Here is a 24,489-nt window from a genome sequence, read left to right as displayed (position 1 = left end):
GAAGGCTTTTGATATGATTGTCTTCATTGGTGAGAACGTAGACCATAGGAGTTGGGATATCATGTTACTACAGAGTAGGATTTTGGTGAGGCCACTTTTAGAATACTGCAAACAATTCCTATAAATTCTATAGGAAAGATCTTGCTAAACTTAAGAGGATGCAGAAAATATTTACAAGGATGTTGCTAGGATTGGAGGTGCCAGATCTCTCAGTGGGAGAGCATTTTGGTGATAGAGACCACAACTCCCTGACCTTTACTATAGTCATGGAAAGGGATAGGAGCAGACAGTGTGGAGAAGTATTTAACTGGGTGAGGGGGAATTATAATGCTATTAGGCAGGAACTCGGGCACCTAAATTGGGAACAGATGTTCTTAGGGAAATGCACAACAGAAATATGGAGGTTGTGTAGGGAGCACTTGCTCTTAGTACCAGACAAGCCTGTCCCACTGAGGCAAGAAAGGGATGGTAGGTTGAAAGAGCCTTGAATGACAAGGAATGTGGAACATCTATTCAAGAGGAAGAAGGAAACATAAAGGTTGAGGAGGCAAGGATCAGACAGGACTCGAGGGTTACAAGGTAGACTGGAATGAACTGAAGAATGGGCTTAGGAGAGCTAGAAGGGGGCATGAGAAAGCTTTAGTGGGTAGAATTAAGGAAAACCCTAAGGCATTCTACACTCATGTGAGGAACAAGAGGATGGCCAAAGTGAGGGTAGGGCTGATCAGGGACAGTGGAGGGAACTTGCGCCTGGAGGAAATAGGGGAGGTCCTTAATGAATACTTTGCTTCAATATTTACAGCTGAGAGGGACCTTGACATTTCTGAGGGCAGCGTGAAACAGACTGATATGTTAGAACAGGTTGATGTTAGGAACGAGGATGTGCTGAGAATTTTGAAAAACATAAAGGATCGATATTCCCCAGGGCCAGATGGGATACACCCAGGTTACTATAGGAAGCAATTGCTACATCTTTGGTGATGATCTTTGTGTCCTCCCTGTCCACTGGAGTAGTGCCAGATAGTTGGAGGGTGGCAAATGTTATTCCCTTGTTCAAAGAAGGGGAATAGGGGGAACCCTGCGAGTTACAGACCAGTCAGTGGTGGGCAAAGTATTGGAGAGGATTCTGACAGATAGGATTTATGATTACTGGGAAAACCATAGTTTGATTAGAGATAGTCAGCATGGCTTTGTGAGGGGTAGGTCATGCCTCACAAGCTTTACTGAAATCTTTGAGAATGTGACAAAACACATTGAAGGCAGAGCAATGGATATGGTGTATGGGGATTTTAGCAAGGTGTTTGATAAGGTTCCCATAGTAGGCTCATTCAGAAAGTAAGGAGGCATGGGATACAGAGACATCTGGCTGTCTGGATACTGAATTGGCTGGCCCAAAGAAGACAGAGGGTTTGAGTAGATGGAAAGTATTCAGCCTGGAGCTTGGTGACCAGTGGTGATCTGCAGGGATCTGTTCTGGGACCCTGCTCTTCGTGATTTTTATAAATGACTTGAATAAGGAAGTGGAAGGGGGGATTAGTAAGTTTGCTGATGACACAAAGATTGGTGGAGTTGTGGAAGGTGTGGAGGCCTGTTGTAGGTTGCAATGGGACATTGATAGGATGCAGAACTGGGCTGATCAGTGGCAGATGGAATTCAACTTGGAAAAGTGTGAAGTCATTCTCTTTGGAAAGTTGCATTTGAGTCCAGAATACAGGGTTAAAGGCAGGATTCTTGGCAGTGTGGAGGAACAGAGGGATCTTGAGGTTCATGTCAAAGTTGCCACCCAAGTTGATAGGGATGTTAAGGAGCCATATGGTATATTAACTTTTATTAGCAGGGGAATTGAGTTTAAGAGTTGTGAGGTTATGCTGCAGCTCTAAAGCGCTCTGGTTAGACCACTGTTAGAATGTTGATTTCCATTCTGGTCACCTCCTAATAGGAAAGATGTGGAATCTTTAGAAAGGGTGCAGAGGAGATTTACCAGGATGCTGCCCGGACAGGAGAGCATGTCTTATGATGAAAGGCTGAGAGAGCTAGGGCATTTGTCATTGGCGTGAAGAAGGATGAGAGATAACTTGATAGAAGTGTACAAAATGATGAGAGGCATAGATAGAGTGGGCAGCCAGAGACCTTTTCCCATGGTGGGAATGTCTATCACGAGGAGACATAATTTTAGAATAATTGGAGGAAGGTTTAAGGGAGATGTCAGAGGTAGGTTCTTTACACAGAGAGTGGTGGGTGTGTGAAATGCACTGCCAGCAGCGTTAGTGAGAGTCAGATACGTTTGGACATTTAAGCAACTCTTGGATAGGCACATGGAAGATAATGCAATGAAGGGTGCATAGGTTAGTCTGATCTTAGTGTAGGATAAAAGTCTGGCACAACAGAAAGGCCTGTACTGTGCTGTACTGTTCTATGTTCTAAAATGCAGGTGTCCCAAATTTACATGAAAATAAACAAAGGCCAACTGCATTGTGTTCAATTCCACAGATCATGTGTGGTCAGGTTGCATTCACTAAGTTTGCGGTCATTTACATAGAACATAGAACATTACAGTGCAGTACAGGCCCTTCAGCCCTCAATGTTGCACCGCCCTGTCATACTAATCTGAAGCCCATCCCACCTATACTATTCCATGTATGTCCATTTGCCTGTCCAATGACGACTTAAATGCACTTAAACTTGGCCAATCTACTACCGTTGCAGGCAAAGTATTCCAGATCCTTACTACTCTCTGAGTAAAGAAACCACCTTTGACATCTGTCTGAAGTCTATCTCCCCTCACTTTAAAGTTGTGCCCCCTCATGTTTGCCGTCCCCAAACTTGGAAAAAGGCTCTCCCTGTCCACCCTATCTAACCCTCTGATTATCTTGTATGTCTCTATTAAGGACAGAACGTATTAACCAGGACAGAACCCAACTGGTCCTCACCTACCACCCCACCAACCTCCATATACATCATATCATCCGTCGTCATTTCCGCCACCTCCAAACGGACCCCACCACCAGGGATATATTTCCCTCCCCTCCCCTATCAGCATTCCAAAAAGACCACTCCCTCCGTGACCCCCTTGTCAGGTCCACATCCCCCACCAACCCGACCTCCACTCCCGGCACCTTCCCTTGCAACTGCAAGAAATGCAAAACTTGCGCCCACACCTCCCCCCTTATTTCCCTCCAAGGCCCCAAGGGATCCTTCCATATCCACCACAAATTCCCCTGCATCTCCACACACATCATTTACTGCATCCGCTGCACCCGATGTGGCCTCCTCTATATTGGGGAGTCAGGCTGCCTACTTGCGGAACGTTTCAGAGAACACCTCTGGGACACCCGGACCAAACAACCCCAACACCCCGTGGCTCAACACTTCAACTTCCCCTCCCACTGCACCAAGGACATGCAAGTCCTTGGACTCCTCCATCGCCAGACCATAGCAACATGACGGCTGGAGGAAGAGTGCCTCATCTTCTGCCTAGGAACCCTCCAACCACAAGGGATGAACTTTAGATTTCTCCAGTTTCTTCATTTCCCCTCCCCCCACCTTGTCTCAGTTCCAACCCTTGAACTCAGCACCACCTTCCTAACCTGCAATCTTCTTCCTGACCCCGCCCCCACCCTCACTCCGGCCTATCACCCTCACCTTAACCTCCTTCCACGTATCGCATTTCCAATGCCCCTCCCCCAAGTCCCTCCTCCCTACCTTTTATCTTAGCCTGCTTGGCACACTCTCCTCATTCCTGAAGAAGGGCTCATGCCCGAAACGTCGATTCTCTTGCTCCTTGGATGCTGCCTGATCTGCTGTGCTTTTCCAGCAACACATTTTCAGCTCTGTCTCTATTAAGTCAACTCTCAACCTTCTTCCCTCTAACGAGAACAGCCTCAAAGCCCCCAGCCTTTCCTCGTAAGCAATCCTTCCATACCAGGCAACATCCAAGTAAATCTCCTCTGCACCCTTTCTAAAGCTTCCACATCCTTCTTATAATGCAGTGACCAGAACTGTACACGATACTCCAAGTGTGGCTGTACCAGAGCTTTGTACAGCTGCAGCATAACCTCCTGGTTCCGGAACTCAATCCTTCTATTAATAAAGGCCAAGACACTGTATGCATTCTTAACAACCCTGTCAATCTGGGTGGCAACTTTCAGGGATCTGTGTACATGGACACCGAGATCTCTCTGCTCATCTGCACTCCCAAGAATCTTACCATTAGTCCAGTACTTTGCATTCCGATTACTCCATCCAAAGTGTATCACCTCACACTTGTCCGCATTAAATTTCATTTGCCACCTCTCAGCCCAGGTCTGCATCCTATCTATGTCTCTCTGCAACCTACTACATCCTTCGTCACTATCCACAACTCCACCGACCTTAGTGTCGTCCGCAAATTTACTAACCCACTCTTCTAAGCCCTCATCCAGGTCATTTATAAAAATGACGAATAGTAGTGGACCCAACACCGACCCTTGTGATACACCACTAGTAACTGGACACCAAGATGAACATGTTCCATCAACTACAACCCTCTGTTTTCTTTCAGCAATTACTGATCCAAACTGCTATGTCTCCCACAATCCCATTCCTCCGCATTTTGTGTAATAGTCTACTGTGGGGAACCTTATCGAATGCCTTGCTGAAATCCACATACACCACATCAACCGGTTTACTCTCATCTACCCGTTTGGTCACTTTGTCAAAAACTCAATAAGATTCTTTAGGCACGACCTACCCTTCACAAAACCGTGCTGATTGTCTCTGAACAGATTATTCTTTTCTAGATGGTTATAAATCTTATCTCTTATAACCTTTTCCAACACTTTACCAACAACTGAAGTGAGACTCACTGGTCTGTAATTACTAGAGTTGTCTCTACTACCCTTTTTGAACAAGGGAACCACATTTGCTATCCTCCAGTGCTCAGGCACTATTCCTGTAGATCCCATCCGGCCCAGAGGACTTGTCTATTTTCACACACTCTGCAGTATTTCTAATACCTCTTCCTTGTGAACCTCAATCTCTTCTAGTCTAGATGCAAGTATCTCTGTATCTTCCTCGCCAACATTTTCATTTCTATGGTGAACACTGTCGAAAAATATTTATTTAGTGCTTCCCCTATCTCCTCTGACACCACACACAACTTCCCACTACTATCCTTGATTGGCCCTAATCTTACTCTCATCATTCTTTTATTCCTGACACCCTGATCCTATCCGCCAACAACTTCTCATGTCTCCTCCTGGCTCTTCTGAGCTCTCTTTTTAGGTCTTTCCTGACTTCTTTGTAACCCTCAAACACCCTATTTACACACAATTTATAAAGTAGGAAATTGGGTGGTCTCAGTCTATTTGTTCAGTGTGTGATTTGCAGACTATTTTAGTGACTGAGGATGTCAAGCCCTCCTAAAATATAATAAACTTTCAACTTTTACCTGCTGCTGGAAGGTTGAAGAGGAGTTCTGAAATTCAGTGGAATTTCTATCAACATTTATTGCCTGAGAATCTCATTTAAAAGTGCTGCTGGACACGTCACTAGGAAAAAACAAGTGACTGATCATGGGCACCCAGAGGGTGAGTAGGTGACTCTCTGCCTCGAAGCCAGAAGACCCCATTGGCATCGGAAGGGGAATTGATGATATTGGAAAAAGGTCCATGTTCAGCCTCCTAAACGATAAGAGAAGTTGGAAAACACAGGGGCTGTCTTCTCAGGATGAGAAGAAGCTCAGAGATGAATTTGGAAAGGTCTTTAAAATTGGTTTGAATGGGTGGTGCTGGCTGACAATGGACAGCCTTCGTATCAGATCGTCACTAACTAATCAATTAATTCAGGCAAAGTTCCTTTTCCCCAGAGAGTGGCTTGAACCCTGAAGCAGGGGAAACACCAATTGGTTAAGATTAACTGTATTTAAGAAGCTACTGTGTGAGGAACTCCAATATCTACAGAGGTGTGAAGCAGGGAAGACACATTGGTTTTCCATATCTTAGTTTCTGTCTGCAAATAGGTTGCTTGACAATAGTCCGAGGTTATAGCTTAAAGGGGTGTCACTCCGCATCAAGTGTGGCTGAACAAGGGATTCTCCCCATTCATAGACCACAGCTGGAACACTGCAAACAGTTTTGGAAAGAGCGACTGGCATTGGGGAGAGTCCAGAGAAGGTTCGCGAGGTTGATTCTGGATATGGAGGGATTTTCTGAGCCTGTACTCCTTGAAATTTTGAAGGATGAGATTAGATCTGATTGAAAGGCAGAAGGTTCTTCTGGGCACTTGATACGGCAAGTGTGGAAAGGTTGGTTCCCATGTGGGAGGGTCCAGGACCAGAGGGCACAATCTCAGAATTAAGGCAGAGATGAGGAGGAATTGGTTTTCTCAGGCAGTATTGAAACTGTGCAATTTCTTTTACAGTAGAGGGATGTAGAGCTTGGATTGTGAAACAAATTGAAGACTGATGTGAACAGATTATTAATTAGTATGGGGAATAGGCAGGAGTTGAGGATGATCTGTTCAGCCATGATCTTATTGACTGGCAGAGCAGACCTGATCGGTCTGAATGGTCTGCTTCTGTGCCTGCATTTCACTTGGACACATTGGAAAGGTTTGGAGGTTGACAACTCATTTTTTTGGCCATCAATGGGAGGGGTTGGACCTGAATCGCCTGCCTCAGAATTAGACATGAATCACTGTTCCACAAGACACACAGTCTGTTCCTTAAGTGCAGAAAGAAAGAGAAGGGGACGTGGGTCGAGATTAGTCAAATGTAACTTTTATTTTTCAGTCTTTCCAGTCCAAAAGAAAAAAAGCAGTAATACTTCGAAATGAACATCCTGGATTTCATTTTGAAGTATACAAGGCGAGTCAGACCAGTATGTTTCATTCACCAATTTTACTGTTTCTTTTCACCCTCTCTCTCATTTCCTAGTTGCTGCCTGACCTGCCAATGCTTCTGACATCATCTTTTTCAATGTATAATGAAGAAGTTTCCCCTGGGCCAACCTTTGATGACTTGATCGGGGAAATGCACAGGGGTTGTTTCTCCTTGTGGGAGCATCGAGGACCAGATACAAAATCTCAGACAAAGGGGTCATCCATTCAGGACGGAAATGAGGAGGAATTTCTTCCCTCAGAGAGTATCAAATGTTTTATTACATGAGCAGTTCATGTCGAGCTGACTGTCTGCCTCATCTCTAATATTCACATGACATGAGACAATGAGGTTTATGCAGTGGGTGCATGAGCCCCTCTGTTACCCATTTCGGAGGTGGGTGTGGGGTGGGGAAGTGGTGTTGGGGTTATCAGACATCCGTGTCTGTCATTTACCATCTCCATTCATCACTGGCAACAGACAGACATCGTGAATAGATCAAACTTCATCAAACAAACAAAACAAAAAGGAAACTCTCCAAAACCAAACCCAGGATACAAATCAACTCAGTGCACTGTGTACTCATAAAACCATGATGCATCTGCACTGAGCCCCCAGCTTTTAATACAGACAGGATCACTGCCCTCTTCCTGCCAATTCCTGTCTTCATGGTGGACCACATCAGGTTGTGCTCCAGTTTAGTATCGATCAGTAATTACCTTGTAGGATGTCAATGATGGGGATGCGTGACCTATTTTGCCTTTCTCCACGTCAGTCTCCCGACTTGAACGCGATGATTGCAAAGATGACAGGTTGGACATCATACCTGCATCGAGCTAAATAGAAAGGTTTGATTATTTTCAGCAATGCTCCATAGAGTTTTCTCTTCCTTGACACTGCCTCCGACACTAAGTGAGGTAGACCCTTGAGACTGAGGTCACATTAATAGATCACAGAATGGTCATAGTAGCTACTGAAACATCATCAAATGTATGATGCAGGTTATTCACTCGTTACCTGGTAATGAGTATTCACTGTGAACATGTGAATCTTTTGTAAATTAGTTCATTAGATTTCTTGCAAGAATTGAATGGAGGTTTGAGCATCATCAACGGTGATAGAAACAGATTTTTAGCTAGTAAAGGGACAAGGCAGGAATGACTGCCCCCTATCTTAGTGCTCCTAATAAGATGTCAATGACATTTCTCATCCCAGTAGAGACATCTGAAGTCAGAATGCACCGACAAAGGAAATTGACAGCAAGGCCGGAAAAAACAATTGGTCTGTCATGAAACAGATGTGAAACTCCCATCAGTGATGGCTGGAAACATCAAGACAGATGCACCCTGTGTCCACTCCCATCCAGTATTTTCATCCCCTCCTCGGATGCTGCCTGAACTGCTGTGCTTTTCCAGCACCACTCCCGTCTAGAATCTGGTTTCCATCATCGGCAGCCCTTGTTTTTACCAAATAAATACTCAGTCAAATTCCTCTCCGACCCTCTCCCAGAGGTAAATACCAGACCCAGGAGATCACATGTTACTTCCCAAAGACAGTTACCACTGTGAGTGTGTTCCAAGTTTAGAAGAGGTTCAGTGAGCAGAGAGAGTGAGTGTCTGACCCATAAGCTGGCAATGTGTTTGAGAGGTTGACCACTCCCTGGGAAAGGAATCACCAACTCATGTCTACTCGATTCCTAATCTCACACAGTTACACCTCCCCTCAGCTGGTGCTGACTATCTTCATGGGGGCATCATGGATACCCACAATCAGGTGCCCTCCTTGAAGTTTGCCAGTGAAGAGCAGCTCAGGTGGAGCTGGCCGCCTGCCTCATCTGTGACACTCACACGGCCTGAGACAACGACAAGAGGCTTACACAGTGTGTGCCTGGGACCCTCCATTACCCATTTCGGAGGGGAGGGGCGGGGAGATTGGGTTTATCAAACGCCCAGGTCTCTCATCTGCCATCTCCATTCACCATTGACTACAGTCGGACTGAGACATCTTGAATACAGCACACTTCACCAAACAGAAAAGAAGATAATCCCCAGAACCAAACCAAACCTAGGACACAGTGCACTGTGTACTCACAAAACCATGATGCATCTGCACTGAGCCCCCAGCTTTTAATACAGACAGGATCACTGCCCTCTTCCTGCCAATTACTATCTTCATGGTGGACCACATCAGGTTGTGCCCCCAGTTTAGTATCGATCAGTAATTACCTCATAGAATTTCAAAGATGGGGATGTATGAGATGTTTTATATTGCTCAAAGTCAAAGTCAGTCTCCAAGCTTGAAAGTGATGATCCTGAAGGCACAGTTGAAGTCAGGTGGGACAGCGTTTCTGAATCTTGCTAAAAAGAAAGATTTGATTATTTTCAGCAATGCTCCGAAGATTTTTCTCTGCCGTGACACTGAACAAGGCAGACCCTTGAGATTGAGGTCACATTAATAGATCACAGAATAGCAAATAATAGTAACTGCTGAGCCATGATCATATATACCATACAGGTGATTCATTAGTTACCCGGGAATGAACATTCACTGAACATATGAGCCTTTTGTAAATTAGTTCATTAGATTTCTTGCAGGAATTAAGTGGAGGTTTGTCTAGTGGATAGAATGACCTGATTGTTAATGATGGAGAAATAATACATGCAAAGTTTTATCTGTGATTCCGGGTCATCCAAGGTGGAGGAATGGGAATAATGGTGGCTGTAAGAGCAGCTCTGTTTTGGAGGTATTTCAGGTGTTGGAGCTGATTTCCTCAAATTCCAGGAGCAGCAATTCCTGTTTGAGAAGCTGTTGCAATTGTTTTGGACTTTGGGGAAAAGAAAAGATCAAAACAACGGCATTTTAAACAGGAGGAAGGGAACAAAGCCAAAGACTACCTGGCCAGAGAGAGGGAGAGACGGAGAGACAGAGACAGAACAGACCGAGATGGAGAGAGAGAGAGAGAGAGAGAGAGAGAGCCCGACAGTGCTGTCTGACACAGCAGTGAATCTGCACAGCTACTGCATTTGAGTTCAACTATTTCTGGACATCAGAGTGTCTCTAAGGAAAATGAACAAATAAAATACAAAACTCACAGCTGACCTTGGAGGAACTTGTGTGAGAGAGCTCACAGCACAGGAACAGATAAGTGCACGGTTTTTAAGTTTAACCTTGCTATCTTTTTTTAATAGTAAGTACAGAGGGTTCTTTTTGGTTCCATGTTTTATCGAGATCAGTTTTTTGATTAAAATGTAAAAATATGAAACATAGGTTCTGAGTTAGCTGAGAGCAGTGTTTTGAGAGCAGTAAGACTGTGCTATTTTCTGGGTCTGTAGATTGTTAAGGTACAAAGATGGCCTTCAGGAGAGTGGTGTGGTCTTCCTGTGGGATGTGGGAGATTAGGGAGAATGTCCTTGTTACTGCTGAGTTATGTCTGCAGTCAGCATGTGTGCTTGTGAATCCTATCAGATCACATGGGTCGGTTGGAGCGACAGTTAGAGGCAAAGAGGAATTTACAGGAGCTAGAGGGTGTGATGGATGGCAGTTAAAGGAAGGGAGAAAAACCACAGATACAGCCAGGTACAGTGAGAAATCAGAATGGTGTGTTGCCTCCCTGGTGCCAGGATCAAGGATAATTTGGAGAGAGTGCAAAAAATTCTCAAAGGGGAGAGGGACCAGCAGGAGGCCATTGTACACATTGGAACTAATGACATAGGAAGGGAAAAGGATGAGGTTCTGAAGGGAGAATAGAGAGAATTAGGCAGGAATTTAACAAGGAGGCCCTCGAGGGTAGTAATATCTGGATTACTCCCAATGCTAAGAGCTAGGGAGGCCAGGAAAAGGAGAACAGTGCAGATGAATGTGTGGCTGTGGAACTGGCGTATGGGAGAAGGATTCACATTTTTGGATCATTGAAATCTCTTCTGGGGTAGAAGTGACTTGTACAAGAAGGATGGATTGCACCTGAATTGGAAGGGGACTAATATGCTGGCAGGGAGATTTGCTAGAGCTGCTCGGGAGGATTTAAACTAGTAAGGTGGGGCCATGGGACCCAGAGAGATAGTGAGGAAAGAGATCAGTCTGGGATTGGTACAATAGAGAAAAGCAGAAGTCAAACAGTCAGGGCAGGTAGGAACAAAGCAGAGAATGAAGTAAATTAAACTTCATTTATTTCAAAGCAAGAGGCCTAACAGGGAAGGCAGATGAACTCAAGGTACGATCAAGAACATGGGACTTGCATATCAGAGCAATTACAGAGACATGGCTCAGGGATTGTCAGGTTAGTGTTCCAGGATACAAATGCTATAGAAAGAATAGAAAGGGTTGCAATTCTGGTCTCCTTCGTATCAGAAAGATATTGTGAAACTTGAAAGGGCTCAGAAAAGATTTAAGGATGTTAGAGGATTTGAGCTATAGGGAGAGGCTGAACAGGCTGGGGTTGTTTTCCCTGCAGTGGAGGCTGAGGGGTGACCTTATAGAGGTTTACAAAATTATGACAGTAATGGATAGGGTAAATAGACAAAGTCTTTTCCCTGGGGTGGGGGAGTCCAGAACTAGAGGATATAGGTTTAGGGTGAGAGGGGAAAGACGTAAAAGAGACCTAAGGGGCAACTTTTTCATGCAGAGGGTGGTACGTGCCTAGAATGAGTTGCCAGAGGAAGTAGTGGAGGCTGGTAGAATTGCAACATTTAAAAGGCATTTGGATGGGTATATGAATAGGAAGGGTTTGGAGGGATATGGGCCTGGTGCTAGCAGGTGGGACGAGATTGGGTTGGGATATCTGGTCCAAATGCCTTTTAAATGTTGCAATTGTATCAGCCTCCACCACATCATTTGGCAACTCATTCTATACACGTACCTATGCATGAAAAAGTTGCCCCTTAGGTCTCTTTTACGTCTTTCCCCTCTCACCCTAAACCTGGTAGGCATGGACGAGTTGGGCTGAAGCGTCTGTTTCCGTGCTGTACGTCTCTATGACTCTGACTCTAAGAGAGAAGGGGCAGTGGTGTTTTTGATAAAGGATAACAATCCAGCTGTACTTAGAGAAGATATTCCTGGGAATATGTCCAGAGAAGTTATTTGGATGGAACTGAGAAACAAGAAAGGGATGATCACATTATTGGGATTGTACTATAGACCCCCACCCCAATGGTCAGCGGGAAATTGAGAAACAAATTTGTAAGGAGATCTCAGTTATCTATTAAAAGAATAGGGTGGTAATGGTAGGGATTTTAACTTTCCAAACATAGACTGGGACTGCCATAATGTTAAGGGTTTAGATGGAGAGGAATTTGTTAAGTGTGTGGTAGAAAATTTTCTGATTCAATATCTGGATGTACTAGAAAAGGTGCAAAACTTGACGGACTCTTTGGAAATAATGCAGTGTAAGTGACTGAGATGTCAGTGGGGGAGCACTTTATGGCCAATGACGATAATTCTACTAGTTTTAAGGTGGACTTTGGGACAGGCAGCAGAGGAAAGTAGCCGAGCAGAGACTGATAACTAAGTTTGGTACCCATAGGGAGGACCTCAACTGGGACCTTGGGTTCACATCACATTACAGGTGATCACCATTGCATTACACACACACACAGATTTTCCTACACACACACACTCTCACATACACACGAACACAGGTACACATAGACGCACACACAGACACCTACACACACCCTTTTGATACACACACTCCCACACTCATACACTCACACATGCATCCCCTCACAGACGTAAGACACTCTGCACCCACTATACACACACACACACACACACACACACACACACACACACCCACACAACCCCACACCCCAGACAGACACACACACACAGACAGACAAAGACCCACATGCAGACATATATTTTGTGGGGTGAATTTGTACTTGCAGAGTTACATTGCACTTTGCTCAAGAACTGCATACATTCACGTAGAACTCTGAGCTCAAAAACTGAATGATTTTATGTGAAACACTGTTATCTCACTTTTTAGATTAGAATCAATCTAAACATCAGGTCATAGACAGAGAACACAGGGGGCTAACACCTTCAACATATTGTCTAGCTATCACCATTGTTAATAGTTAACCCGAGAATGCAACTTTTAAAAACATGAAAGAAGTGAAACTATCACTGTATTCTAACAGATGAAAGGCTTAACAGATAATCAATTTTTCAATGTATAATTTCAGTTACATCACACTGCAAATTTTTGCTATAAATTCTGTGTTACGATTGAACCCTCCACAACCACCTGATGAAGGAGCGTCGCTCCGAAAGCTAGTGTGCTTCCAATTAAACCTGTTGGACTATAACCTGGTGTTGTGTGATTTTTAGTTTTAAAATAGTGATGGAAAAGAACAGATAGGATCTATCAGTGTAAGTTCTAAACTGGAGGAATTTTGATGGTATGGGCAAGGTCTTTCAAAAATTGATTGGAGGCAGATGTTTGTAGGTAAAGGGATGGTTAGAAATTGGGAAGCCTTCAAAAATGAGACAACAAGGGTCCAGAGACAGTATATTGATGTTAGGGTGAAAGGAAAGGCCGGTCGGTGTAGGGAATGCTGGATGACGAGAGAAATTGAAGGTTTGGTCAAGAAGGAGAAGGAAACATCTGTCAGGTACAGACAGCAGGGACCGAGTGATTCCCTAGAAGGGTATAAACGCAGTGAGGGGATACTTCAGGAGGGAAGTCAGGAGTGCAAAAAAGGGACATGAAATAGCTTTGGCAAATAGGGTTAAGGAGAATCCAAAGGGATTTTACAAATACATTAAAGACAAAGGGTAACTAGGGCAAGATAAGGGCTCCTCAAAGATCAGCAAGGCTGCCTATGTGTGGAACTATAGGAGATGGGGGAAGATACAAAATGAGTATTTTGCATCAGTGTTCCGTTTGGAGATGGATATGAATGCTGGAAAACTTGGGGAGATAAATGGCAACATCTTGAAAAATGTTCATATTACAGAGGATGAGGTGCTAGATGTCTTAAAGTGAATAAAGGTGGATAAATCCCCAGGATCTGGTCAGGTGTGCCTTAGAACTCTGTAGGAAGCTAGGGAATTGATTGCTGGGCCTCTTGCTCAGATATTTGTATCATCGATAGTTACAGGTGGGGTACTGGAAGACTGAAGGTTGCCTAACATGGTGCTACTATTTAAGAAAGGTGGTAAGGACAAGACAGGGAACTGTAGACCAGTGAGCCTGACGTCAGTGGTGGGCAAGTTTTTGGAGGGAATCCTGAGGAACAGAATCTACATATATTTGGAGAGGCAAGGACTGATTAGGGATAATCAACACAGCTTTATGCATTGGAAATCATGTCTCATGAACTTGATTGAGCTTTTTGAAGTAGGAACAAAGAAGATTGATGAGGGCAGAGTGGTGGATGTGATCTACATGGACTTCAGTAAGACATTTGTCAAGGTTCCTCATGGTAGACTGGTTAGCAAGGCTAGATCATGTGGAATAGAGGGATAACTAGCCAATATGGATACAGAACTGGCTCAAAGGGAGAAGTCAGAGGGTGGTGGTGGTGGGTTGCCTTTCAGATTGTAGACTTGTGACCCGGGTAAGCAACAAGGATCGGTGCTGGGTCCATGACCTTTTGTAATTTATATAACAGGACCTTTATACTTGTAAGGTCCGGTGGAGTGTTGCTGAACAAAGAGACCTTAGAGTGCAGGTTCATAGTTCCTCAAAAATGGAGTTTCAAGTAGATTGGATAGTGAAGGCTTTCGGCATGCTTTCCTTTCTGACAGTGGAGTGGTTTGGTACATAGTGTGTTCTGCAGATCTTTTCTGACTGAGCTGTGACTCTGGGAGATTTTATTTATCACAATAAATCATGTTGCGGCTGGTTTATAGTTAGGACATTGGTTAGGCCACTTTTGCAATATTATATGCATTTCTGGTCTCCCTCCTATCAGAAGGATGTTGTGAAATTGGAAAAGGTTCAGAAAAGATTTACAAGGATATTGCCAGGGTTGGAGAGTTTGCCCTATTGGGAGAGGCTGAATAGGCTGGGGCTGTTTTACCTGAAACATCGAAAACTGAAGGGTGACCCTATAGAGGTTTATAAAATCATGAGGGGCATGGATAGGATAAATGGACAAGGTTTTTTTTCCAGGGTTGGGCCAGTCCAGAACTAAAGGGTATTGATTTAAAAGGTACCTAAGGAGCAAGTTTTTCACACAGAGAGTGATGTGTATATGGAATGAGCTGCCACAGGAAGTGGTGGAGACTGGTACAATGACAGCATTTAAAGGCATCTGGATGGGTATATGAATAGAAAGGGTTCAGAGGGATATGGGCCAAATGCTAGTAAATGGGACCAGATTAATTTGAGATATCTGGTTGGCATGGATGAGTTGCACTGAAGGGTCTGTTTCCATGCTGCACATCTCTGACTCTATGGTATGAATTAATCAGAGTTATTGTCATTAAAAAAAAAAGACCCTTCAGAGTCACAGCCAGGGCAGAAAAGATCTGCAGGGCACAGTATACACCAGACCACTACACTTTCATGATAATTATTTAATTTTTAATCCATATCACTTACCTTGTCCAATTGCTCACGCTCTCCTTCACTTATTTCTGATTTCAGCTGATGTAAATCGTGGAGGTACGAAATGGCAATTTCTATCCCTCGATCAGGCTGTACCTCACTTTTTGAACTTACATTTCTTTGTTCACTCATTCCCTCGAGATGCACATTTGATTTGGATGCTGGTGCTGCTTTCTGTAATCAGAAGCAGAAAGATTTCAGCAATGATCAGGCAGAAGTGGCTTTTCTTCAGGAGCTGTTCATACTGTTTGGGGCTGGAGCTATTCTGACTGATACTTTAATGTCAGTCCTAGAGGACTAGAAACTAAGATCTAATCCAAAATTAGTGATAAGCATTGGACCAAAGTAATAAGTGGAGAAGTGGTCATGAGTCCAAGAAGTTTGCAAAATAAAATTCTGACACATATGATCAAATGAGTCTCTGGGTTTGGCTGAAATGGTTTGGTTTCATTTTAGGTTAGAGGCAATTATTGGGGAACTATTTTACTTCAAGGAATAAAATGATTTCTGAAGAACCTTGCTAAGACAAAGTAGAGGATACAACTTACTTAACAAGGACTCTAGATCATGATTAAGTAGCGCAGACTGCCTGTGACAATTACAGCAGTTTCCAGACTTGATCAGTCATTGATTTCTGTAAGTCACCATTTCATGGTTAACATTGTCAGTGATTTGTTTGAATTTATTCAGGAGACATTAACATCACTGGTAAGGCCAGTATTTCTGGTCCATCCCTGGCCAACTGAGTGGGGTGCTGGACTAGTGCTGGGTGTAAAAAAATGGCATCTCCAAACCTGATCGTTCATAGTTAATGAGACATGACTGTCAGTAACTGCAGGAAGTGGAAAATTACATGGAAAGCAGCCTGTTTTGGTTGAGGAACCAGCAGGAGCTTGGTTGGGTGGGAATCAGATGTTTCCCTTATCGACCTGATCAGTGATGTTATTATTCACTTTCGGAACAGATGGATTTGAATCAGGGCCTCCTGCTCCAGAGGTAGGGATTCTACCACTGCAACACAAGAGCCCTTGGATGGGAACCAGAATATTGCCATGCCATCTGGAAGGGGTTTTCAACTTGTTTTGTGCTGAGTGAAAGGCCTGAGAAAGTACTGAGAAATGCTAACATAGCACTTAACATTAGATTCAGAACAGGATTAATAATGGAGACTTCTCTCCACTCAGTGACCTTTCACCATCGGACTGGGGTTCAAGGGACCAGTGCAATCGAATCAGAGATAGACCTCTAAGTTCCACCTTCAACCACCCACTGAGCCAAAGGCAATGAGTCTCATTAGTTTGCAAATGTTATAGTTTCAGCTTATAGATTTTCTCATTAGTTTGCATATGTATAGTTTAAGCCAATTCATTTGGCTCATTAGCTCGTATCTATTAGGTTGATGAAGTCATAAATTTGCTGTGTATTGAAGTGCACGTTTTCCTTTTGTATTTGATTTGATCAAACCTTAAAGAACCAATTAGGTACATTCAGCCTCACAATATTGCTGACAGTTAAGAGTCAACCGCATTGTTGCTGGTCTGAAGTAGTGGAGGCCACACTGAGGGAGGGTGGCAGCTTCCTCCTCCACTGGCCAATGTACTGAGTTTCAACGCATTTCTTCAAATCATTATTCCCGTCCTCCCAATGGCTCGACCAGGAACATAATCTGATCTACCACACCCAGATATACCCCAGCTTTAAGCAATGCTGCGTATACCTCAGAACCGAACAAATCGATGAGACTTTCTGTCGCTTGTCCTCTTTCGGAGTCAGAGACTAAACCTAAAAATGATGCGACTGACCGACTGCCTCTCGTGTTCAACGTATCTTTTCCTTTTGTATATTTCTGCATAAAAATAGAAAGTTGTGAGTTATTGGAAACAGATTGCATATTTTTTCTGGTTTCTCTGCATCTCCTCTTGCATTAAGAAGGGCAGTCATTGTGACCTTTGCATGATTGCCAGTGTGAATGGGTCACCATTGACTGGGCAAGGAACAGTCAATGGGAACAAATGAACCTTTTGATAAAACCTTTCACTACAGCTCTCAAAAACGGTAGAAGAAGATTTTCCTCATGTTAGAATGACCTGCTTAATATGGGACGGTTCATAATAAACCAATTGGCCCTGTGAAAGTACAAATGACTACACATTATCACTAGCGTCCAACCCTCAATACACATGACTGACACCTTCCTCTCTGTCTTTCTATCATTGCTGCTGGTGTGGAATGCACCTCAGTCCCATAATTACCTTATAAGATTTCAGTGACATGAGGAATTCATCGTCTTCATCACTTAATGAACCTTTGCGTAAAAATTCAGACTGCGACAAATCCAAGCTCTGTTTATGTTCCTGCATTGAAAAGGAAATAGATCACAGTTACTGTTTGCACTGCTGCATGTATTTCCTATGACCTCTTGCTGCCTTATAAACTCCTAAGGGGATGGGGGTGAACTTAATTAAAGGCATAACAGATTGGGATACTGGCAAACTAATTTGAGCTAAAGACTGAGACGTCCCCTGGTGCTGATAAACTTGCACCTATTGGTCTTAAAAGTGGCTGCTGAGGTAGTCGATGCACTGGTTATAATATAGCAAGCTTGCTGGACAGGTCCAGAAGACCAGAAAATAATAAATGTAGTTGTTTCAGGAAAGGAGGAGGTAGAAAGCTGGAAACTAAGGCTGATAGCTTAACGAACATAAAATGGACTGCAGATACTCCATATCTGAAACAAAAGCAGAAACTGCTGGAGAAACTCAGCAGGTCTGGCAGCACCTGTGGAGAGAGAAACAGAGTTAACATTTTGTATCTAGCGACACTTCGAGAAGATCAACCTATTGCTTTCCACAGAGACCATCAAAATGATGTGTGATGAAGTTGAAGGTATGCACTGTACCTTTAAGAGAGAGTGAAAGTTGGCAAACATTCATTTGTAGGTACCAGACATAAAGCAGGGAGATTGGTTTGACGTATAATTACACCGTTTGGAATTTCAAAATGGCTTTGAATATTGCTAAAACTTTTCTGGAGGTAGAAGACATGTCAGTGGATTATTTAACATCTTTGGCTAAGAGTAAACTGAAAAACTGAGCAGGTAAGGTGAAAGTGGACATAAAGGCTTGATCTTTTAAAGATGATTAAACTGAATGCTCAGCATTTGTGTCACCAAGGAGTCAAACTGAAAGATTCCAAAATGATCAGCAAGAAATGCTCGAGCTGAGAAGAGATTTAGAATATGACATCTTTTCATTGTAATAGGAATGACCATACTAATGCCAATAGCTGGAAGGTAAATGGAAGAGATGAGTCAGGACAATCAAGAAAACTATTCTTTGGCAATTGAGAATCAGACCGCTTGAGCTTGTTTTTTTTAAAATAAAATGGTAGAGATCGTTCCTTATTCATCTGGAGGTAAATCAATAAAAATTATTGAGAAGTAATGGAGAAAGTCAGTCAATAATACTGGCTGAGGTTGCTGTTTGTCTATGAGAGGGTTAATGAAGAAAAATATTAAATGAACATAAAAATGGAGGTGATACAAAATGGTGCCATGATACAGAATTAGATTAAAGACTGAATTAGAAAATGGAAAAGACGTAGTTGGAGCAGTAAAAACAAGTACCTTTAGAAGAAATTGATTTTATACAGGACACTATCCTGGCTCATTCAAAAATATTGGCCTCACTGAGGCTAATGGAATAACCAGTGGAAGTAAAGGGAACTGAGATGCTCTTGGAAGCACATCCTGGGCTGTTTCCTGTGTTGTGACTAGATCTCAGGCTCAGAGTTGGATAAAAAGAGGAGGAAGCCATAAAAAAATGGGAGATGACTTGAAAATTCAATGATCTGACACAACCGTTGAAAACTTCTGTAAAATGAGAAGGAGGGCAACAATTTTAGCCCATCTCTTTTAATAGAAATGCAACATGGACTGAGAAACAAAAATCTATTGGTCTACTCAGAAATTTAATCCGAACCAATGCCTGACTGTCACTTGTTAAAAGGCAAAATTATAATGAGGACATGGGAATCAGCTCAAATACCAGCCAATGATACAATGGGCAGAAGTACATCAGCTAGTAACTGTATTGAAATTGTATTAAAATCAGATAGCCCATGAAATTATAATGATCACCTAAGGAGTAGAGATTATTTCCTCACTATGGCAAAGTGAATGTGGTAATAAAAGAGGAGGAAGTGAGGACTGCAGATGCTGGAGATCAGAGCTGAAAATGTGTTGCTGGAAAAGTGCAGCAGGTCAGGCAGCATCAAAGGAGCAGGAGAATTGATGTTTCGAACATGAAACCTTCTTCAGGAACTCAGCATGAGCCCTTCTTCAGTGGTAATAAAAGGTCCATTTACAATTCTATGATTGAAAGATTGTACTGAATCAAAATTTGCTACAAGAATTGATTTGAGAAAAGAATATTGATAAGATCCACTGACTGATTAAACCAAAGATAAATCAGGTTTTGTAATAGCAGATGGACTTTATCAATGCAAAAGTATATTATTTGAAATGAAATATGCACCAGGAACTTTTTAATGATTTTAAAAAATGATGCCTTGAATGCTTGTATGTAGTAATTGGCAGGACCCTGAGGAGCATTGATGTACAGAGGGATCTTAGGGTACAAGTCCATAGCTTCCTGAAAGTGACAGCACAAGTGGATTAGATGGTAAAGGCGGCCATTTGGCAGGCTTGCCTTCCTCTGTTGAAGCACTGAGTATAAAGGTTGGCAAGGAACATTGCAGCTGCGTAAATCTTTAGTTAGGTTACGTTTGGAATACTGTGTGTCGTTCTGGTCTCTACACTGTCAGGAGGACATTGGAGCTTTGGAGAGAGTGCATAAGAGATTACCAGGATGTTGCCTGGATTGCAGAGTTTTAGCTTCAAGGAGAGGTTGAATAAACCTGGAAAGTGTTTGCTAGCATGTCAGGGGCTGAGATAGTGTAGATAGTCAGACTCTTTACAGGGTGGAAATGTCAAACACATGGGGCATAGGTTTAAAGTTAAAGGAGAAAATTTAAAGGAGATGTGCAAGGCAATTTTTTTTGATACACAGAGTGTACCTGGAATGCACTGTCAGGAGCGGTGGTAGAAGCAGATACAAAATCCCTATTTAAGAAAGACACGAGGCAGGAAATAGAGGGATGGAGACAATGTGCAGGCAGCCGAGATTAGTTTAGAATGGAAATATAGTTGGCACAGACATGGTGGGTCAAAGGGCCTGTTCCTGTGCTGGACCATTTTATGTTGTATTGCAGAAATATTGCTTATAGCAATGATTTTGCTGTACTCACCTAAACTTGGAAAGAACATTTATAACGCTTAAACAAACTGTTTGATCAGTTATAAACAGTCAATTTGGTCTAAAATCTGGATAAAAGCAATTGTAACACGTCAAAGTGACTCATTTGGCCATGCTGTGGGACAAAGTGCAGCAATATGTAGGGAACTAAGATAAGGGCTATTTTGGATTTTCCCATGCCTAAAACAAAATGAGATATGTTGTGATAGATCAACATGAGTGAATGTTATCAGCTTTGTTCCGAATTTCGGAATAGTAGTGATTCCTTTGACAACTTTCATTCAGTGAAGGTGCCGGTTTTGGACTGGGGTGGACAAGTTAAAAATCACAACACCAGGTTATCGTCTAACTGGTTTATTTGGAAGCACTAGCTTTCAGAGCACTGCTCCTTTGTCAGGTAACTCAGGAGCAGCGCTCTGAAAGCTAGTGCTTCCAAATAAACCTGATGGATTATAACCTGGTGTTGTGTGATTCTTAATTTTCATTGAGAAAGGCAAGAATTTGAATGGACAAAAGAATGTCAGAGAGTGTTTGACAATTTGAAAGCGGTGTTGACAACTCATTCAGTTTTAGCAGCACTGAATTTTCAGAACCAATGCAAACTGTCAGCAACATCAGTTTGGATAAAGTTAAACAAAGAACGGTGGTCACTGGAAATTTGAAACAAAAACAGAAATAGCTGGAGAAACTGAACAGGTTTGCAGCATTTGTGGAGAGAAAGCAAAATTAATGCTTTGAATTCAGTCACCCTTCTTCAGCTTGTATCTAGTTTTACTAAAGGCTGGAGATTGAAAGGCTAAGAAGGAAACTGAGTAACTAAAGGCCAGTTTGTTTGTTTTCATAAAAACTAATTGAGCATCAAAAGGAATATTTCTCAGTACAGGAAGACTCAGTGAGTGTGGAGTTTATCTGTTCGATAATTCTGAATAGAATATTACTATATGGTCCAATAACCCTTCAGCTTTTTCTGGAATGATTTAATGAGAAAAATCTAATATGTTTTATTGGAGTTTAATGCTATAATCAAACAATTTAAAAATTGTTCATGTTTCTGGCAAGGGCAGTCTTCTAGCAGATACTCCTTCAGGAACAATTATGAAAGAAAACAAATGCAGCTTACATCAAGGATCTGTGTAAAATCTGATTGTATGAAAATCACTGCAAGTTGAATACAATGTCTTCCCTTTACTCTAAGGCTGCCCTCAGGTCCTAGTCTCTCCTCCCAAAGGAAAAATCTTCCCATCATCTACTCTGTTTAGGCCATTCAGTATTCTGGATGTTTCAATTAGATCCCCATCATCCTTCTAAATTCCATCGAGTAAAAACCCAGAATCCTGAAACGTTCCTCATATTCAAATTAGTTCAACTCAAGTTTCAAGATAAATGTTAAAAGACACTGTTGAAGATCATCCAGAAAGAGCAGAGGGATTATCCCACCATGGCTTCTGATTCAGACCCCTGGGGCCTTTCTCCCTCCATATTAGTGGGTCACAGCTCTCTCCAGTTTGTCAGGTTCTCTATAGCTCGCACCCTCCCCACTGTTCTGCTGGAACGATTGACATCTCCTCTGCAGCCACCTTCCAATGGTCTACTTGCCCCACTCTCCCCACTTGTATTTTCTTGCACTACTCCCTCTTTCATCACTTAATTGCTGCATCCCTCTATCATTCCTGGGGCTTTTTGTTTTTTACTTTCCCATGCTCCACTTTCCCCACATCTGCACGCGCTCAGCTGTCATTCATTTCCGACATTAGATTAGATTAGATTAGATTAGATTACTTACAGTGTGGAAACAGGCCCTTCAGCCCAATAAGTCCACACCGACCCGCCGAAGCGCAACCCACCCATACCCCTACATTTACCCCTTTACCTAACACTATGGGCAATTTAGCATGGCCAATTCACCTGACCTGCACATCTTTGTGACTGTGGGAGGAAACCGGAGCACCCGGAGGAAACCCACGCAGACACGGGGAGAACGTGCAAACTCCACACAGTCAGTCTCCTGTGCTAACCACTGTGCCACCGTGCTGCCCACTGACATCCTTCAGTTGCGATAAAGGCTCATTGACCTGAATTGTTAGCAATTTCAATATATCTTGTTGGCTGATGCTGGCATTTTGTCTTTTTTACTCATGAGGAAGTAGCCTTCTGCCAGCCCTCAATGCCCATCTTACCAACTCCTTTTCCTAGCTCTATGATCCTACAAAGTTCTTCCTATACAACGCAATCTCTTCTGACTAATGATGCTGTTGATTCTTGGAAGGTTTTGAACATGAGTGGGGCATCTTTCTCCTACCATCCATGACCCTGTTCCAACATTAGAGCATCCCTGAGCCTTTTAGGTATTTATCTGAACCATATATATCCTTGCAATAGGCATTCTATGCAGTCAGGATGCACCTTCCACTTGATGGCTGTTGGCTGACCAATGAGGAGTGTGGGAAACAGTAGCAGTGGACCATGCTCTTAATGATGACTGGCCAGAATTAAAATTACAGGTCCCCCACTGTAACACTTCACTCATCAGAACTCGATCAAGCATCCTCATTGGGCTAAGAATGTTCTCCTCTCCATATTTCAGGAATTCTATACACTCCTTATTTTTCCATCTGTTCTTCCCTCTGGCTATATTTAGTTAATTCAAGACCCCAACTGGAACTGCCCTGTCATTTCCACATTTATCTGAAACTCAAGAAGAGGCTTGGTCTTCATTGTTCAGGGATCAATATTAAATACTGTCTTGTTAGTACCTGAAGTTCTCTGAATGAGTTTTCATCAAACTCTGCTTCACTATCTGAAGTCATCAGTGACATGTATGACGATGATTCACTTGGATACTTTGAAGTGGATGCTTTACGTGTCTGTCTCTGTGGTAGGGAACAAAAAAGTTTATTTTTTCCAATGATGTACAGTTAGTTTTCAATTAACTCTGCACCATCTCCTACACTGAATAGGATAGACCAATGAGGTCTAGAAAAATTCATGTTTTTCAATTTAGGAAGCAAAGATAAATACTGAACCATTGCAAACATAATTAAAACACCATCAACTGGACAAATAATGCTGACTGTGAAAACAGATGAAATATTGATAAATCCTTTCATTCAATTTATTAAGAATGGCAAGACGAGCTTTGTTTATTGGATAGAAATAAATGCTGGCTGTTAATTTTAACCCAAGGTAATTTTGAACTAACTTGAACTTCTATGTCTGTGAAAATGATGAGAAAATACTCATTCAGTCCCTCAGTCATGCCTCTGGTCCCACAAGATGATTTCCCTCCTTTCCCTTCATTTAATACTTCTTTTATCTGATAAAATCATTTTCAGTTCTCCCTTTGTTACCCATAAATATTTTTGATCTTTTTTCTTATTTTGCATATCATTTCTCAGTTGGCCTCATTTATCTCGTATACTGCTCATTTTCAGTGATACTCTGTATGTGGATTCTCTCATAGACCAGGTTGCATTAACTAATTTAGAGGAATGTGCTTCTTTCATATTGGAACTCTCTCTACTTCAAGGCTCCACACTGTGAGTATACAGTCTTCCTGACACACTCTTCAATTTAAATAATTTCCCTGCTGGATTTCTGGTTAACCCCTTTCCATAACATCTTTGAGATAACTGCACAGAGGTTTGTATTCCATCATCAAGTCACCCTTTATTTACTTCTGCACAGTACATTATCACTAGCCAGTCAACTCGGAGTCAGTCACCTGAACTGAGGAGATTCTAATCTCCTGGTTAGATATATTTTTC

General features: G+C 42.5%; 1 protein-coding gene across 1 annotated transcript in view; it reads right to left on the bottom strand.

The window, feature by feature from the left end:
* The window catches only part of LOC132817656 (uncharacterized), a 63,693-nt gene extending 48,131 nt beyond the window's left edge, over positions 1-15,562 (bottom strand). The window contains exons 1-3 of the mRNA XM_060828156.1: positions 15,405-15,562; positions 9,082-9,213; positions 7,576-7,692 (exon numbers count right to left, since the gene is read on the bottom strand). Of these exons, the coding sequence (XP_060684139.1) occupies positions 7,576-7,692; positions 9,082-9,213; positions 15,405-15,542 (387 nt within the window). The 5' untranslated portion in view covers positions 15,543-15,562. The remainder of the gene's footprint in view (positions 1-7,575; positions 7,693-9,081; positions 9,214-15,404) is intronic.
* Positions 15,563-24,489: the final 8,927 nt, after the last annotated feature.

Source organism: Hemiscyllium ocellatum, chromosome 7, assembly GCF_020745735.1.
Source record: "Hemiscyllium ocellatum isolate sHemOce1 chromosome 7, sHemOce1.pat.X.cur, whole genome shotgun sequence".
Taxonomy (NCBI): domain Eukaryota; kingdom Metazoa; phylum Chordata; class Chondrichthyes; order Orectolobiformes; family Hemiscylliidae; genus Hemiscyllium; species Hemiscyllium ocellatum.
Note: the sequence above shows the minus strand (reverse complement) of the source record. Positions and strands in the feature narration are given on the sequence as shown.